Source organism: Canis lupus, chromosome 5 (genome assembly GCF_003254725.2).
Source record: "Canis lupus dingo isolate Sandy chromosome 5, ASM325472v2, whole genome shotgun sequence".
Taxonomy (NCBI): domain Eukaryota; kingdom Metazoa; phylum Chordata; class Mammalia; order Carnivora; family Canidae; genus Canis; species Canis lupus.
Genome location: NC_064247.1, coordinates 45,172,072 through 45,191,401, shown reverse-complemented (window position 1 = coordinate 45,191,401; position 19,330 = coordinate 45,172,072). Strand labels below are relative to the sequence as shown.

General features: G+C 40.3%; 1 protein-coding gene across 2 annotated transcripts in view; it reads left to right on the top strand.

Annotated features, from left to right (window-relative positions):
* Window positions 1-19,330, top strand: part of AK4 (adenylate kinase 4) — a 69,026-nt gene that overhangs the window by 38,977 nt on the left and 10,719 nt on the right. For both annotated transcript variants that reach the window (XR_004815669.2, XM_049110341.1), the window contains exon 3: window positions 18,907-19,079. Coding sequence is in view for 1 of the 2 variants with exons in the window: in XM_049110341.1 (XP_048966298.1) it covers window positions 18,907-19,079 (173 nt within the window). In the remaining variant the exon portion in view is untranslated. The remainder of the gene's footprint in view (window positions 1-18,906; window positions 19,080-19,330) is intronic.

The following is a 19,330-nucleotide window of genomic DNA, read 5'->3' as shown; positions in this document are numbered from 1 at the left end:
TGCGAGCTTTGAGCTTTTTATTTCTTGGCTGTCCTCACCTTCCCTATAGTTCTCTAGGCCATGTTAATTTCTCTAGGGGCTACACACTGACTCACACAAGGTAGTCCTCTAATCCTCATTGTGTAGATATTTGGATATCTACATGATGGATAAACTTTGGCTTTGCTACCACTTGACTGGTTTAAATTCTTTAATTGTAAAGTTTGTCACCTTGTTAAGCAAACTGGTGTAGTTTTAGTAAACTTAGAATAGATGTCTGTTTTAAAAAAGGATCGTCTGTGTTAAACTCCTTTGGAAAGGTGGTGGTTAGTGTAATAACCACTAACTCCAGTTGGGTGCCAGACTGCCCGCTCAGTTCCCAGCTCTGCTATTTGCTGCCAGTCTGTGACCTGGCAAATGATCTTTCCTCTGTGGGCATTTTATTCCTCATTTTCTAGCAGGGATTAGAAAAGGGTTTGTAAGATGAAGTAAATGAATGTAATGTAACATCCTTAGAAGAATGCTTGCCATATAATAAGTGCTATATATAGGTCTGATATTTTGTTATTATTATTTGTTCTACATGATATACAGGTCCTGAATTGTGTGTGTGTGTGTGTGTGTGTGTGTGTGTGATTACATGAAGTGTTAAGTTCAGAAATAGTTTCAAAAATATTTAGCCAAAAAAAAAAAAAATATTTAGCCATGTGAAGTTGGAAATCAGTTTCAGTTATGGAATGCTTCTTGTGCTTTCTCTTGCCATAAATTATCCTCTCAGGGCAAATAACTAAAGTTCTTTTGCATCACAGGCCTGTTTTTAGTGAAATGCGTCAGTATCCTAGCTGATTTAGTTTGTATCTTTCTCCTTGAAGACTCATCTGGCCACTTTTTCAGCTGTGATTTTCCTTTAAAGCTCTGGAAGAAATCCATTTGGCAAAGCGAGGAGTGTTAGGAATGCCTCGTTCTGTGTTCAGCCTTAGACTCCTTATGTTACAGGGCACATGCTCTGCGGAGGACGTGCCTGTTGAGAGTGCTAAAGGTGATTGAATGTGAAAAGATCAAGAAAAGAATTCTGGATGATAGATGACTCATCATTTCAGTCCATATGTCTGTAAAGAGGCATCTGCAAATGGTGGGTGGAACCAAGTAGAGTGGATGCAAGCCAAGGGGGCTTGTTGGATGGGGTGGCTGAGTGCTCTGTGGTTTGGTCAGCTATGTCTTTGCTAAAAATGGTTCAGCACTAACTACCTTATCTTTGCAGTGTACTTTCAGCTGGGCAAGAAACACTGTTTTATGTATCAATACATGTTTATATATGTGTGTGTGGGGGGGGTTATTCCTCCTTTTCTGTCTTTCTTTAATTTATTTGGAACTTTAATGTGTGAGAACAGTTGAAACAAATAGTTTAATTTTTAAGACAAATATTCTAGGGAAATGGAATGTGCTATAAGCCTTCTAATTTTGTTATAATCCCATGTTTTTTTTTTGTTTTGTTTTTAGTCATATAAAGAGAGTATTTACTGCTTACTAGGTGATCTTGAGGTGAAACCATAACCTCAAGAGACAGTAACCGTCTCTTTAAAACAAATATAAATTCTTCACTTTTTACAGAACGGGCTGGTAGCAGGTTGGGGTGAGTGGGGAGAGGTATTAGTAATAGAGCTTTTCATTTCTAAATTTGACTACTGACCTGTGTATTAAAATAGTAAACCTGCAGGTTCTTAAACTCAGTCTTAATTTATCTCCAGGTAGCAAGATATAACAGAATTGTTTACCATATTACTATAGGTGAGGTATCAAAATATTTCAAATTTGTTGTCAGAATTTGGTTTATGAAAAAGCATTAAATTCTGGCATTATGAGTGGAATATAATTTAAGCCTTTCATTGGAATAAAGGTCCCTTTGGAACGAGAGTCATCCATTGGGTCCATGGTGGTATGTTCCATTTGTGGTTCAGCACAGTGTTGAATACTGACTGACTGGTGCTTTCTGTAGATAATTCTGGGATTTTTTTTTTTTTTTTTTTTTAAGCAAAAGTCAGAGCTGCTTGAATGTGTGTAGTGTTTGTGTGTGTGTTTGTTTTCCCTCAGAGTTAAATGATCTCAGACCAGTGCTATTTCCAAGGTTCGTATTTACACAGAGCCCTGGGTAAGCAAGTAAAAAGTGAATGCCAGGAAACCGAACTGCATGTGGTCACCATGTAGCCATAATAATCTTCTCCAAAATGAGCATCTGAAAGTTTCTTTTAAAACAAACTTAACATTTTTTAAATCACCTTCTTGGAAGAAGGAATTATAATACCTGAGACCTATATTTGATTATATTTTCTAACATGATTATTAAATATTCAGGTATTCTTAAATGAAAGGATTTATAGTCATGTAATTAATTTCAGATTGAATAGTGTACCGGGAAGAACACATGACTTCATCAGAGGAAAGTAGGCAGAAAAAAGAAATGGTGTCTGTATCTACTCTAAATAAAACTAAACGGGAATAATAATGAGTTACACAGGAAAAGACCATTACTCAGCAAGATTATATTATGAAGAGTCATTTTGGTGATGCCTGACTTGAAATTTAGCATGCTCTTATCTTGTGATATACCTTATCCAAAGTGTGGAGCCCATTCAGACTTTATGTCTAGCTATTGATTCCATTAAGGCTACTGCAACCTCTTTGTTAATGGTCCCAGGCAATTGTGCAAATTGCTTTTGGTTCTAAGTATCCATAATTCTTCCTACAACTGAGTATTTATTGAGCACCAATTCTGTGCCAGGCACCACCAAGACACCACACAGTAGAGCAACATAGTGGGTAGGACCTGGCCCTTGTGGCATTTAGGATCTAGTGATGATTCCACTTTTGTGCTTCCCTAGGTAGTAAAGATTGTCCTTGATTTCTATGCTTTAAATCCAAGCTAGGGCAGGCCGGGTGGCTCAGCAGTTTAGCGCCACCTTCAGCCCAGGGTGTGATACTGGAGACCCGGGATCAAGCGGGCTCCCTGCATGGAGCCTGCTTCTCCCTCTGCCTGTGTGTCTGCCTCTCTCTCTCTTTCTCTGTGTCTCTCATGAATAAAGTAAAACTATAAAGAAATAAGTCAATCAATCAATCCAAGCTATAAGAACTTTGTTTTTATCCTATGACTTTCCTACATTCAGTGTCCTTGGTGTCTGTATGAGCTCTGAGGATCTGACAAAAAAACATGGTAAAACCTTGGGTCTTTTCTCCTGTTCTTTTGGTTGAATTCTTTGCTGACTCTGTCCCCATATCCATTTCCAATGGCTTTCTTCTGATTGCTCTGACCAATGCTGTGGATTGAGGAACAATTTTCATATAGTAGGCAACCCTGACTTTGTTTATTTGCTCTGTGTTTTCAGAGAATGATTTTAACAAGCAAAGCATTAAGGGCCATATGGAAAACATATGTATACAGATATTTGAACTCACCCTAGAAAAACTTGGTTCAGAGATCAAAACACAAATTGAGTGTACATTTTTTGTGTGTCCCAATGAGCTTGGCATTGGTCTGAGGAGGAAAGAACATATTTCCTGGGCTTAGTCTAGGAGGAGCAAATACTGCATAAACAGTTGGAGTCTAGGACCCTGGGGGCCCCAGTGGAGGGAGTGAAAGGTGAAGGGTAGCACTGAGGAGAAAGGAACTGACCCTATCTTAGGGGTGAGGGAGGCAGCTTATCAAGGCTTCCTGGAGAAGGTGACACCAAGAGCTAAATTTTGAAAGAATAAAAAGCACCTTTTATTGGTGGAGAGAACATCATATGCAAAAGATATAGAGCTTTAACGATGTGTGTTCCCGGAAACCACAGGTAATTGGATAGTCTGAGAGCTGAAAATATGAGCATACAAGGTCAGAAAGTTAAACACTTCACGAAATTCAAAAGCAGGGCACTGAGGAAGCATCAAAGTTAATATTAGAAATGAGTTAGAAGGAAGTTTAAAATTTAAAACCTTGAGTTTGAAAGAATAACTTATTTTTTTAACTTTCTAACCAACATTTTAGAATTAACTAGATTTTGGGGTTTTTTTGTTTTGTTTTTAAGTAGGCTCTACGCCCTGTGTGGGGCTTGCTGACCCTGAGATCAAGAGTCGATGCTCTACTAACTGAACCACCCAGGCACCCCTAAAATTAATTAGATTTTTAACATGTTAAATTTAGATCTACTTTAGATATATATAGAAGATTTTATTCATGAGAAACACAGAATATATATTTTATTTATTATATAAATATATAATGATTTATTATAATAAATATAAAATATATAAGTATATATTTATAGATTTTATTTACTTATTCATGAGAGACACACAAAGGGGCAGAGACATAGGCAGAGGGAGAAGCAGGCTTCGGGCATGGGAAGCCCAATACAGGACTCTATCCCAAGACTCCAGGATCACAACTTGAGCCGAAGGCAGAGACGCTCAACCACTGAGCCACCCAGGTGCCCTGATCTACTTTAGATATTAAACTATGATTTCTCTCTATCTGGGCATATCTCATACACTTTGAGACACACTTAGCCCATGTGCTATTGCCACTTAATTAGAAGCCCATAAAGTAAGACACAGGGATGAAACTACTAATTTTAGATGGTAGGTGAGCCTGCTTCCCTAATTTATGAAACAGGTATCTCAGGAATTAAATGAATTGCAAAAATTCATTGCAAAGCTTCATCCAAAGCACCTGAGGCATACTTTGCTAGTTTAATAATGAAACAATTACTGGGCATTTACTATACACAGAGCACCAAACTGGGAAAACAGAAGTATGGTGGAAAAAGCATGGACTTCTAGCTCATACCTGAATATCATTATGTTATTGTTGGCTATGTCATCTTGAGCGAGCATACTTACCTTTTTTGGATTCTTTCTCCTCATCCATAAAATAGTAGGAGCACCTGTGGCATAGGTATGCGAGGATTGGCTAACAAATGTAAAACTCCTAGTAGAATCCTGAAACATAGTAGGTGGTCAAGTGGTAGTTACACGTTACTATCGATGTTGTATGTACATACAAACACATACTGACACTGACATAGATGTTAGAACTTAGAATTTCATTAATAAATGGCTGAGAAACTGAAAAATGTCATTGTAATAAGATCATCATATTCATCCCTCATTAAGTTCACCTGGACAAAGTGTATCTAAACAAAATTCTCCATCCTCATTAAACCTTACTTAATAATATAAAACAGAATAATATAAAACTCTGTTAATTGTCCTATCACTAATAAGAAAAACCCAGATTTTGGAGAGATGAAAAAGTTGATTAGGATAAAAAGAGTAAGATGTGAAAAAATAAGAAGTGGAAAAAATGTAGGGAATTTTATTTTTTTACACTGTCCTTATAAAAGTAATGCATGATTACTATAAAACATTCAGAGCATATAGAAAAATATAAGGGAAGTCACCTATTCACCTAAAATCCCACTAGGGAGAAATAATAGGATTAACAATTAAATCACCTCATGTACATATTCACCTAGAAGTGTGTAAGAATGACACCACATTTTATGTACTTTTTAAAAGTATTTATTAGTTTTACACAAATTTAACAATAGCAAAGCTAAAGAGAACCTGAAGGAATTGTTACTGTATTTCAGATAAATTTTTCACCACCAGGGATATTAATTCTTGAGGGGCTCTTTAAGATTATGAAAGGCATTAAGAGATGGACATTTGTTTTTTTATTTCACATTTCAGATTGAGACAGAGAGATATTGTCTTTCTGCAGTGAACAGTAAGAGGATTAATGTACTTATACTTCCTCCCACATCTTCTCCCCTCCCTCCATCTGAATTTTTGTTGGATTTTGTTGCTAAAATCTATTATAAATTTTCTTCTGTAACTTGAATTTCCTAGGTTTTTTTGGGTCATACATCTACAAGACTTAAATGAATTCTGTGCTCTGGTTTTCTTACCCACTACCACATCTCTGTTCGCTTATTTTGATTCATCTTTTAGTTATATCTCTGAATAGACTAGAAACCTCAAATTATACGCTTTATTTTTCAAAAAACCATTTTATTTATTTATTTATTTATTTATTTATTTATTTATTTATTTATTTATTTGAGAGAGAGGGAGTGAGAGCACAAGCTGGCAGGGAGAGTCAGAAGCAGGCTCCCCGCTGAGCAGGGAAGCCCAATGAATTCTGTGCTCTGGTTTTCTTACCCACTACCACATCTCTGTTCGCTTATTTTGATTCATCTTTTAGTTATATCTCTGAATAGACTAGAAACCTCAAATTATACACTTTATTTTTCAAAAAACCATTTTATTTATTTATTTATTTATTTATTTATTTATTTATTTATTTATTTATTTGAGAGAGAGGGAGTGAGAGCACAAGCTGGCAGGGAGAGTCAGAAGCAGGCTCCCCGCTGAGCAGGGAAGCCCAATGGGAGGCTCAACCCCAGGACCTGGGATCATGACCTGAGCTAAAGGGAGATGTGTAACCAACTGAGCCACCCTGGTGCCCCTCAAATTATACACTTTAAATGAGGAATTGTTTGCATGCAAATACTATCTGGATAAAGCTACACTACTTTTAACCACTCTTTTCCATTCATCATTACCTTGGTTGGTTGGATTTCGTTGGATATTCTCTTCCTTGTGTTCTCTCCCTCCTCTTTCCCTCCCTCATAGCAGAGGGCTCACGGGGGGCTATGTTCCCTGAGTTCTCATGTTTGAGAATGTTTCCTCATCACAGCAGTTCAGTTGGCTGTGGTATTCCTGGGCGGTCCTCGTGGCCTTGGGAGCTTTGTAGCCATTGTTTGGTCTTCTTCCTGCCGGGATTATTGCTCTGGAAAGCCCTAAGGCCAGTCCGACTTTTCCTCCTTTTTGAATATGATTTTTTTTCCCTATATAGACTTCCTGAAAAATTGTTTCTTTATACATGAAGTAAATAGAATACCTCAGTGTCGTTTTTTGCCCTTCCTCCTATATGTAGTGTGTCCTCTTGATTTCCAGTTCTACCTAACCTTTCAGAGGAGGGTCCCATATTATATCTTTTTTTGTCCTTTTCAGTTTTTCTATTTCAAGGATGCCAGTTTTATCAGATATTATATTGAATATTTTTTGTCTTTATCATATTTTGTTGAAAATTTTCAAGCCTTTGTGTTCCTTTTGTCTTCATATATGTTCAGATCTCTTTTCCTGAGGGCAGGGGAGGGCAAAACTTCGTTTATATCCCATAACCACTTCAGAATTTCTTTACCTTTATGTGCTGTGTGTGCTAATGATGCAGGGCCCTTTTATTTGCCATTTCCTCTACCTGCAGGGTTGTGCCTCTGGATTGTCATGAGGATTGCTTCATTCAAATATCCCTTCCTCACTGAGTCCTTGCTGTACCATCCTATCTACCCATTTCATTCTTTCTTCTTACCTTGTAATCATGTGACTTGTGGATTTATCTGCGTATTTGATATTTTGTACCGTCCTGTACATATAGTTGTGTTTGACACATAGAAAAAGTTTGTAAGCACATGGTGTGATGATGAGAGGTCTCACCTGTAGCCGGTAGCTGGCTTATGTAGGGGATAGTTGGCTTCTGTTCTTTTACTTGGAGTAAAAATATGGGCCTATAGTGCAAACATTTACGAATTCCTTTTGTCTTAATTGAGATAGAGTGAGACCAGTTTTCCCCTAATTTGTTTATATAGAACCTTAGGTTTAAAGAACAAGTAAACAGAATCCTTAAATGGAAGGGCCCTTAAGCAAAGGATTACCTAACTGCTTGTTCCTCAGTGTAGTATGCATCTTCCCTCACTGGGAAAGGGCCTTCATGGTTTTAGTATAACTTAAGAACAAAGGTTCTAAGCTAAGAGTTTCATCTATATCCTTAAACAGGAAGAATCATTACACCTGATGTCAGAGTTCTCAACACCATTTGGGGATTTCTCCCAAGAATCCCTACCTAATAGGAATTCATCTTTTATATCACTAAGCCACTTGGAATATCCAAATTTATGGATTAAAACCAAATTTTCTGTAATAATTATCTTCTATCAGTAGGTCCGTAAGTAAGTGATTATAGCATACCTCGGTTTTCAAATCATTTACTACTCCTTGAGAGCAGGACTTACTTATTACAAATCTAGGATAAAATCAATGTAATAGAAGAGTTCTAAATGTCCCTGAAAGATTTCAGTGACAGGAAGCAGGTCCTAAGCTCTCTGCTCAGTGGGAAATGTGGAACTCACAAAGTGATGTGATATGATGTAGCTGAAGCTCTTTTTGCCAACATCTGGAGCACAGCTGTGTCTTATTCTTTTCACCATCTGTTAATAAAACTGGATGAAGTAGAATATGGAGGTTTTGGATACATGTACAAATAAATATTATGCAAACAGATAAGGTAATTATAAGATGTAAGACAGGAAAGGCCTTGATAAAACAGGTTTTGACGGTGATTAATTTTAAGTTGCTACTGGGGGCTTATGGTCGGTGGTGTAAATTATTTGAATGCCCCTAGGTTAGGGAGGACTGCAAGAATAACTGCCTGCTTTCAACTTTATTCATTCAATGATTGATTGTGATGGACAGTGGCTTGCATATTTGTAACTTGGTTCTTGGTTCCCCAACAATTGGGAAGAGATGAGTGGTCAGTAGGAAGAAGCAGACTCCATGCAGGAAGCCCAGTGTGGGACTCGATCCTGGGACTCTGGGATCACTCCCTGAGCCTAAGACAGATGCTCAACTGCTGAGCCCCCCAGGCATCCCTGTTGGCCCCAGATCTTAATGGACATAGGAAGGGGGCCTTGATGTTGTGTGGCCTTTTCACCAGTTGCCAATCCCAGGCGAATGTTGGAAGTTGCCCTTCAGAACTGCCCTTTTATTTCCATCAAGCAGAGAGGTCTTGCTTTTCTGCCTGGGAATGTGGTGGTGGACTCTGGCTCTGCACCCTTCCTCTGGAGTAAATGCACTCCAAATTAGAAAAACAGAAGTGTCCTAGTTCCCTCTTCCCCTCCACTGCCTCAGCTTGCTGTTGCAGCACCTCCTGCTTTGGCTGCCCTCCCTCAGGCTTTTGGCATGGCTGAGAGGAGCAGGTGCCAAGGGCCAATGGTTGGCACTGCTGGGAGCATACCACGTTAGGGATTTAGCAACATCTTCCTACATACACATGGTGAATCTTTTTTGGGGGGAGGGGAGGTTAAAAAATAATATGTAGGTACCATAATTAGTGATACATGACAAATTTTGGGAGAAATTTAACTACATAACATTTCGGTGTTCAACATGGATTGGTTATTTGATTCAACAGGACATAGCAGCTCTTCTAGGGCTTAGGTTAGGAGAGGGATAGCTTAGTAGGAAGCATGAGGTGGGTTTCCTTTTTTTTTTTTTTTTTTTTTTTTTTTGATGAGGTGGGTTTTCTATCCTCCTGGTAAGAAACCATGTGATGAACAGTCTCATGTGTAGTTAAAGGGAGGAAAGCAAACTCTTCAGCACTTAAGTGGGTTCTTTATTTACTTTACTGACTGGATTTTCTGGTTTCCTTAACAATTAGCGGAATATGTTCACTTGGATTAGGTTATCTAAGGAAGCTGGAATTCTGTTTAAGTCCTTTAGAAAACATGTCTTTGAGGATTACTTTTAGTAAATATAAAAGCATACCACAATTTATTGCAGCTCTTGCTAAATAGAAGAATTATTCATGCTGCCACTTGTTGACATAATTTGACTGTGCATCTAGACCCCTTGGTCAGTAATCCCTGCTCACGAGGAATACCAGATCCACATGGAGTCTGACTATATCCTGGGCACTTCTGGAGTAAACACAGCCCCAGCCTTCAGGGAGTTTGTAATTTTTAGTAAGAGCTATAAACAACAAGGTTTAAAGAATACACACCCATACCTAGAGTGGCAAATTCTCTTGTCTAGTCTACATCACTGGTTTCTTTTTTTTTCTTTTATTTTTTTTTTTAATTTTTATTTACTTATGATAGTCACAGAGAGAGAGAGAGAGGCAGAGACACAGGCAGAGGGAGAAGCAGGCTCCATGCACCGGGAGCCCGATGTGAGATTTGATCCCGGGTCTCCAGGATTGCGCCCTGGGCCAAAGGCAGGCGCCAAACCGCTGCGCCACCCAGGGATCCCATCACTGGTTTCTTTTCAAATCCCAATATCTTAGCAATTTGAGGTGCAAAGCAATTGAATCTCATAGCAGGAATAGATCTTTAGAAGAGAACTCAGATCAGTGACTATCAAATGCTAACTAAATGTATTAAAGAGCAAAATACCTACATTTTCCCTCACCAAAGTCAAAATGAACATCTATTCCCCGATACAGGGGCCTTCTTTGTTGATAATCAGTTTCCACTAGTCTTCATATTGTGCTCCTCTGACAATATATTCATTAAAAAAAAAAAAAGGTATTGCTGGATAATAATACTCTGCTAAAAATGGTTTAAAATGTGCTGGTCAGGTTGCACCTTACCTGACAGTCTGTTCTTAGTAGCTGATTGATGTGAGAATTGCATCTGAATTGCTTTGATTTGCTCAGCACAACTCGAGACACTGATGTAAATCACTTCAAAGGATGCTGCCTTTTAGGATGCTGTTTCATATGGTATGACCTGAAGCCTTAAATTAGGATCTGTAGGCTGAAGAATATTCCTATTTTGAGAGTCTTGTAGACATATAGCCACTTCTCTCTTTTTTTTTTTTTTTTTTTTTTTAAGATTTTATTTATTTATTCATGATAGTCACAGAGAGAGAGAGAGAGGCAGAGACACAGGCAGAGGGAGAAGCAGGCTCCATGCACCGGGAGCCCGACGTGGGATTCGATCCCGGGTCTCCAGGATCGCGCCCTGGGCCAAAGGCAGGCGCCAAACCGCTGCGCCACCCAGGGATCCCAGCCACTTCTCTCTTCATGGAGCCTTTGCCTCATGCCTAACCAGGGTAGCAGGGCTCCTCTTGAGGACCTGTGATTCTGCATCTCAGGCTTCAGAAAGAGCCCCAGCCCATTGCTAGGGCCTTTGTAACACCGTCAGAGACTAGGACACCATACCTGCCCTGAAAATTGTACTATTTGATCCTAGTAACTTCCAACTGTGCCTTTTATATCTGTGATGCTTGGTTATTAAGGGAAGGGTAAGTCATCCCTCAGTGTCCTTTTGTCTTCTTTATCCTCTTTGCTTTCTTTATTACTGATTCCCCTCTTCCTTCCTCCTAATTCTTTACTTTTCCACTGTACCCTCTAGATCCTCTTTCCTTATAACATTCTCTACCCTCCTCCCTGAGTTTTCTCTGACTCTTTGCAGAATACTCTATCTTCTGCCTTAAAGAAAACTTGAGTCTCCCCTTAGGATGCGACCTTCTTGTCTCTTCTGTTATGGGGGAGACTTGTTCTCCCATGTGAACGTAGCATGTTGGGTGATGGTAGTGGTACTAACCTGTCTCCCCCTGCTCCTTCCATCCTTTTCTAAAAGTTTGAACTTATTTTTTCCTTCATGTCTTTCTTGTTATCGCCTCATTTTCCCCCAGTGTTGGCTCTTTGCCCCATTTGCCACTCGGCCCCCCTGCTGTTTACCGTGTGTCAGCTCCTGTGCTGGGATTTACATATAGTAATTTGCTTATTCCTCACAACCTTCTGAATTGGACATTACCATGCTTGTTTTGTAGGTGCAGAGAGATGGATACAGGGTCACAATGTGAGTAGGTGTCATAAGTGCACGTCAAACCCAGGCAGTTTGTCTCTGGAACCTATATTCTATCTGCTAAGCTATTTCCCCTAGTGTGCTTCAAGTCATGTGCAACTTAGATGTCCATCAGTTGGGAATTGGTTACATTATGGTACATCCAAACTGTGGAGTGCTCTGCAATTATCTGGGAGAGTGAGAAAGCATTATGTACTATATAGGAAGAAACCTCCAAGATACATTAAAAGAAAAAAAGCCAGGTGCCAGACATTTGTGTGTGTGTGTGTGTGTGTAGAATCTTGTGTGGCTGTGCCTGCAGCACCAGGCCAGGTGGTGTCCCTGAAGTTGCACAGGATTTTGATTTCTCCAGCTGTTTCGTAGGTGGACTCCTGCAGTCCTCATGAGCAGGCATTTCTCCTGGGCTGCAGTTTTCTGCATGGGAGGAAGACAGCATCAGGTGGCATGTGGCGTGCGATTCTGGGAGTCAGCCCTTGGTTCCGGTCTAGGTTCCTCAGTTCTTAAATGTGTGGTTTTGGGCAAGTCACTTAACTTTTCTGAGCCTCAGTTTTTATAACTTTAAAATGGGAGTGACACCGACCTTGCAGAATTATTGTAACTATTCACATAATTTATCTACTCATTCAACAAATATTTATGCAGCATCACTTTGTGCCAGGCACTGTTTGAGGATTCAAGAATGTAGTAGTAAAGAACTGTAAAGGTTCTGCCCTGATTTAGCTCACCTTCTGGTGAGAGTAGAAACACTTACAAAATAAAGTTAAGTCATATAGAGTAAATGCTGTTGAAATCTATGAAGAGGAAGAAAGAAGGAGAGAGAGAGAAAGGAAAGGGAAGGAAAGGAAAGGAAAGGAAAGGAAAGGAAAGGAAAGGAAGGAAAAAAGAAAAGAAAAGGAGGGAGGGTGGGTGAGGAGGGGCGCCGGGCGGAGCAGCAGTATAGGAGGGTGGTTAGAGAAGTTCTCCCCGGCAAGGCACGTATTAAGCCAAGCCTTGGGGGAGCTGAGGGCACACATAGGTACCTAAAGCAAGAGTGTGTCAAGCTGAGGGAACATAAACTAAGTGTTCAAGGCGATAACAGGCTGCCGGTTTGAGAATGACCAGGATAGGATGTCAGTGTGGCCGGCACAGCGATGATGGGCAGAGACGTGAGGTGAGAGAGGTGACAGGAGCAAGAGTAGGCCCTCTAGGTCCCTGCATACTTTTGGCTTTTCTTCGAATTAAATCGATCTGACATGTCAGGGATGCTCAGCAAATACTAACTGTGCTGGTGAGGGTGCTACCAGGATGCTCCGCTCTTTTGGGTAGAAGCAAGTTAGATGGAGTGACATTTAGGATTCTTTTAATAATTATTTTTTTATACCCGCGGAACAGCAGCATAGTAGACTAGAGAGAGCACTTGCAAGACCAGAGACCTGACCCTAAATCCTGTTCTGCTGCTCACCCTCACTGAGTTCCAGCTTACTCATCTGTTAAACCCAGGCTCCTTGTTCCTGCTCTGCCCACCTCCTCCCAGGGTGGGTGTGAAGAATAAGAACTAAATTTCTGCGAATGCTTTGTAAACAGTAGACCACAACGCATAGGTATGTTTGCTGAACTACTGTGGGGACGTGGACTTAGAAGCCATCGAGTCCAGGTTCTCCGCAAACACAGTTACCTCATCTGTGAATGTTTCCCAAAACGAGGCTTCCTGGGGAAGACTGCATGAATGTCACCTTTCTTGACGTGGATTCTGTGTTCCAGTTAATGCAACTGTGCACGGATTAGGCCCTCGGAACTGACGTCCTGCTGCTGTCAGCAGCGTAAGGTTGAGCCTCTGTGCTGAATTTTACCAGCCTGTTTAACTTTAACTCAGATTAAAGCTCATCATCATAAGGTATTGAACGGGGTCGAGGAAAGTAGACTTAGGGTGTTTTACTGTTAAACACGAGGTAGGTGATGACAGGGGCAAATAGCAGAGTGGGAAGCTTGAGGCAGAAGCAGCCATGCTGAGCCCAATCTAGAGCTTGCCCAGGTTGTACTCCCTTTTGAGTGTGTGGGACCTAGAATGTGCAGACTGTGTGGCTAATGACTGCAGGGGCTGACCTGTAGTTGTGGTAGAGAGCACAAAACACCTGGGACTCCCCAGATGAGCAAATCTCAGGAAAGGCATTAAATCAAGGCAAGTTGGGGGATGAAGACCTCTTTCATTCTGCCTTCTGCCTGAATTGGGGAACCAGCAGGACTCACAGGAGAGCTCTACAATGGGCAGCCTGGGGTGGCTCAGCTGTTTAGTGCCGACTTCCGTCCAGGGTGTGATCCTGGCATGGAGCCTGCTTCTTCCTCTGCCTGTGTCTCTGCCCCTCTCTCTTTCTCTCTCTCTCTCTGTGTCTCTCTCTCTCTCTCTCTCTGTCTCTTGTGAGTAAATAAATAAAATCTTAAAAAAAAAAAAAGGAGAGCTCTGCAAGAGCAACAGCAGCCATTTATTGAGTGCTCACTATGGGCCTAACACTTTACATCTTACACATTTTACAAAGATTGTCTCTTTTATTCCCCAACAGCCCCATGCAGTAGGCATTACCTTTTGTTATGGGCTGAGTTGTGCCTCTCTTAATTCATCTGTTCAAATCCTGACCCCTAGTACCTTGTAATTTGACTCTTCTTTGGTGATGAGGTCATTAAAGAGGTAATTCAGTTAAATGAGTTCTTGAGGTGTGCCTTAATGTAATATGAGTACTGTAGAGTACTGTAGTGTCTTTATAAGTAGAGGATTTGGATGCAGACTTCAACAGAGGAAAAGCCCTTTGGAAGACACAGGGAGAAGGCAGCCATCTGTGCAAGCCAAAGAGAGAGGCCTTAGAAGAGACCAACCTTCCCGACACCTTGATCTGAGACTCGTAGCCTCCAGGAGGACTATGAGAAAATAAATTTTTGTTGTTTAAGCCACCTGTTCCGTGGCACTTTGTAATGGCAGCCCTAGCAAATTAATACACCCTTGTTTTATATCTGAGAAGACTAAGGACCAGAGAGAGATTACAAAGCTAGTGGAAGTTCTTGCAGTCAAGGCTGGGTAGAGCTGGGCTTGAAATCCAGGGGTGTCTGGGTCCAGAGCTTGTGCCCATAACTAACATGTTCCACTGAGCTCTGAGTTTTCCAGCTTACCACTGCTTCTCTTCAATTTTGAAAAAGCAGCCTGGCACCCAGGTCTCTGACTTGTCCACTGTTTTCACTATTCTACTGTATCTTGTCCCCTGCCACACCACTTTCTTAGAGGTAAGATCCCGGACAGGAATGGCATAAACAGGTCACTTGAGATAGGGGCTTAGTGAATCTGGAAAGATTTGCTTCAGTTTGGGAATTTACTTCCTGGTGCTCTTGCCATGAAACTGAGGTAAAGAAAACTCTTCAAAGTGGTTTGAACCTGCTTAGAAGTGGTGTTAAACCTTCCCCCAAATGGGATAGATACATGTAGTTAGTATTGTACTTTCACTGTTGCTGTCACTGGGAAGTTTGGTGGTTCTTAACCAGCCAGAGTCACCGGGATAACTTTTTAAAAAAACACCTAAGCCCTGCTCCTAGGTATTCCATTCTGGGAAGAATGGCATGGAATCTGGGCAGTAATAAGCTCTCCGTCCTCCCCCGCCGCCCTACCATTTTAAGTCTTCCCTGATAATGTCGATGTGCCCCTTTAGATGGAAAACTCTTAAAGTTGTAGAATGACTTAGTTCTCTTGTTGGTACTTCTTAACCATTAACATGGTTGCATTCCAACAGCATTAACATCCTAAAACATAACTCTTCCATTTTAGCTTTAATTGTAGGTTTCTGTGTTTTCCCTGGTTCTTTCTACTTTAACCTATTTCAAGGATAGGGGGATATGATGAGAGCCACTGTATTAACAGAAGACCTCTAAGCCACCATAATTATTCTCTGGTCTTTAGCAGGTCTGAATGTTAGAGCCCCAAAGGTAGACACTACCCAACATTTTTGAAATCTGTTCCTTCTGAGTTCAACTTTTATTATATACAGTTGTTTTCCACCCATTCCTCCAGAGGGCTCCAGAGTTTAGAAACTGTTGTAGGGTTGTTGAGCAGACTGGCTTCTATCCAGTAGAGTAGGAAACTGTAGCCAATAAGATCTGAGTTTTTATTCGTTGGAGGAACTGTTATATTCTCGTTCAGGGCTTCCTCTTCTTTCCTACTGCATTCTTCAGCTTTCATCCTCTATCCAAAGGATAAAGAACAATGTTTTCTTGTCAGAGTAGTGGTTAGTGATGTAGAACCCAAGGCCAGGGACCGAGGCCGAGAACTTGGGTCTTTAGAGGAATGAACCCTTAAGTTCTTTGTGCACGTTTATCAGTAAAAATGTTGACTTTACTTCTTCAGTATATGGATTGTGTGAATTATGTGCCTAATCATAATATGATTTTATTAATATATGCCTTATAAAATATACCCGCCAGAATAAAATTTTAAAAAGAATGAACAAAACAACAGTGCAACAGAGGTTGTTTTCATTCTGCACTCCAGTGAGGGTCACTTTGGAAGCCACTGCTTTAGAAAATGGTTTTTCCTTAAAAAGGGATTTGGGGGAGTGGCATGGAGATTAATCTCCAAGATTGGGACTGTTTTGGCTGCAGGCTCCAGGTGTCAATTTGAAGCCTTCGTGAAGAGCACGTTATATGGGGAAAAAGGTGGGCCCTGGCCGTCTGTGAGAGAGTGCCTTTTTCACTTTACTGGAATTTCAGTGTTGGATGTCCAGGTACAGTACCAGAGGATAACAAAGGGAGTGAGGCGTGTCTTAAATCCCATTTCAGGAAACTCATTTTCTAAAGCAGACTGTGGTGCATAGTGTAGGGGAAGCTAGGCTAAAGTTGACTCATAGACTTAGCATAGATCCCAGGTACTGAACTTTCCCACAGCATCCCCAGACCTGGCTTACAGTGAGCAGTTATGGGAAGGGAGGTGGAGGTGGCGAAAAGCACCTGGTTGAGGCTGTGTATAGTATTCAATAAGGAATTTGGTGGGAAAGAGGATATGTGGACTCTTATCTGGACTCCTCTGAAACTCCTTGCCCACTGCACAACCTCTGTTGTCATAGATGGAATTGAGCCCTGAGGACCCACCTGGAGCCAAATCTCACTCCTTGGTGACCCAGATAGTATCCCTTTGTTATCTACCTGGCAGCTATCACAAATTTAAAGCTTTAGGATATACCTAGGTGCTGTGAAGCCCCAATTCTAAAATTAAGTTTGTTTTTGTACTTAATAAAGAAGTTGCTTAATAAATTAGTATGCAAACAGTCAAGCCATTCCAGAGTGGAAAGAAAAAAAATGACATACTTTTACAGGGCTTGACAGAGTACTATAATTTCATAGAATTAAATTGGGAGCTTAAAATAAGGCAACTGGACAAATAAGTATGGCCACCAAAGGGAAGACTAGAAGACAACTATGCTAGTGTTTCATGCCAGTGTTTGCCCACTGTGTGCCAGGCATTGCTGTCTTCCAGTGCTAAGGCCAAGTGGCCATAGTGTACTTGATCTTAGGCAGATAAAGTTTGACCTTTCACTTCCCTAAATGTCAGGTAGTCCTAACTTGATCTAACAAATGATGGTGGGAGTTGAAAAAAGTCTAATTAGTCAGCAGTTCTTTATTAAGGGCAGTATTTTTTCTATTCTGAAAGTATATGCTCAATTAAAAAATATTAGAAACTAGAAGAGTGGAAAGGAATCACTCATGTTCCCACCTCAGAAAAAAACACATGAACGTATTTCCCACATAATTTCCCAACATGTGGGCACCTTTTTTGTGAAGAGGATGCTTAGGCATAGAGCCACTATGAGAGGAAGGAGACAGTACAAGTAGATGGCTGTTGGTACAAGAAGCAGCACCTGGGCTGCAAGATTAGAAATACCTATTTCTATGTTGAGGCCAGTCCGAATGCATGATGGGGTCACAAAAGACAGCATATGAGCATGTGAAAGCAGTTTCTTCTGGTGTTACCTGTAATGCTGGAGTAACCCTTTTGCCCATTGGGAACATGTGAGTACCTTGGGTTAGGCACATCATAGCCAGTGAACTGAGATCTGCCCGCAAGATAAGCTTTTCCTCACCTCTGTTGAAACTTGCTTTTTCTTTCCCTGTCATAACAGTAGAGTTTGAACATGCCCCAGGTTTGGCTCTCTTCATTCTTGTGTCTTTTTGGAAGAGATGTAACTTACTCTATATCCCTTCTATAATAAATAACATCACAAGTTAGATATTGCGGGGACCATTGGATAATTTCCCTTATGGGAGAAATTAGAAAATAAGCTCCAAGGGAAGCCTAGAATGAACTATGTGTAGTGAAAGCTGAGTTTCTTTTTTTCCTTCTAATCCACTGTGCAGCAATCCTTTTATCAAATACAGTAAGTGAATTACTGGAAAAATTAAAATAAATTCAAGTGTAAATTTTAGATTCAGGAGGCTTAAAATTACTGTGAAATTGCTATAAAATTCCTAAATGCATTTTTCTTATTTCTGTAGTTACTGTGCTAGATTACAGACCACAGTTGAGTTTTGCAAGCAGTAGGGAACAGATAAAAAAATATATGATATAGGGATCTCTGGGTGGCGCAGTGGTTTGGCGCCTGCCTTTAGCCCAGGGCGCGATCCTGGAGACCCGGGATCGAATCCCACGTCGGGCTCCCGGTGCATGGAGCCTGCTTCTCCCTCTGCCTATGTCTCTGCCTCTCTCTCTCTCTCTCTCTCTCTCTCTCTGTGACTATCATAAATAAATAAAAATTAAAATATATATGATATATAATTATACATATATATATATATCTATAATTTGGGGGGTAGCATAAGATTAATATACTAATCGCTGTTAAAGCTATAAAAGAACACAAATATAATTTTGTTCTTTGCTTCTTTCATAGGAGAGGAAGTGGAGGTGATATGACCTGCCTAAAGTTATATGAGTAGTTAAGAGCAAAGTCAGGACTAATTAGGTGATTTTTTAATTTAGGGCACTCTCTACTTGTGTCGTGTAACTCCTTAATCTTGGAGTATCTCAAATGCCAAAGCTGGGTTATAAAGTAGCCTATTTTCTTCTAATAAATTTTTGGAGGTTCCAAATAAAAATTTGGAAATTCCTGATAAAAACTTCTTTCTGGGTGGTATACGTATAAATTTGATTATTCTATCAACTGAAAATATTTCATTGACTCATTGGAATTGGGAAATGTCTTGCATTTGATTATGTTTTGTTTTTGGCATTTAGGTTTTCCTAGGACATTAGTTCAGGCTGAAGCCCTGGACAAAATCTGTGAGCTGGATCTAGTGATCACTTTGAACATTCCATTTGAAACACTCAAAGATCGTCTCAGCCGACGTTGGATTCACCCTCCTAGTGGAAGGGTATATAACCTGGACTTCAATCCACCTCACGTACATGTAAGAATATACCAAGTACTTTTACAGACTGACAAGAAAGAGGCAAGTTGTAAAATATAGGAAGGATATGAATAGATTATTCAAAAGAGGGCAAATCTACATGGCCACAGGTATTTGAAATTTTTTAATTCACCAGTGGTCAAGAAACACAAATTAAGGTTTATAACATCTGTTGCTGGTGGGGATCTGGAAAATGGCACTCTCATCTTTATTAGGCATATAATGTTTTAATAGTGTTTTAATTTATTTTA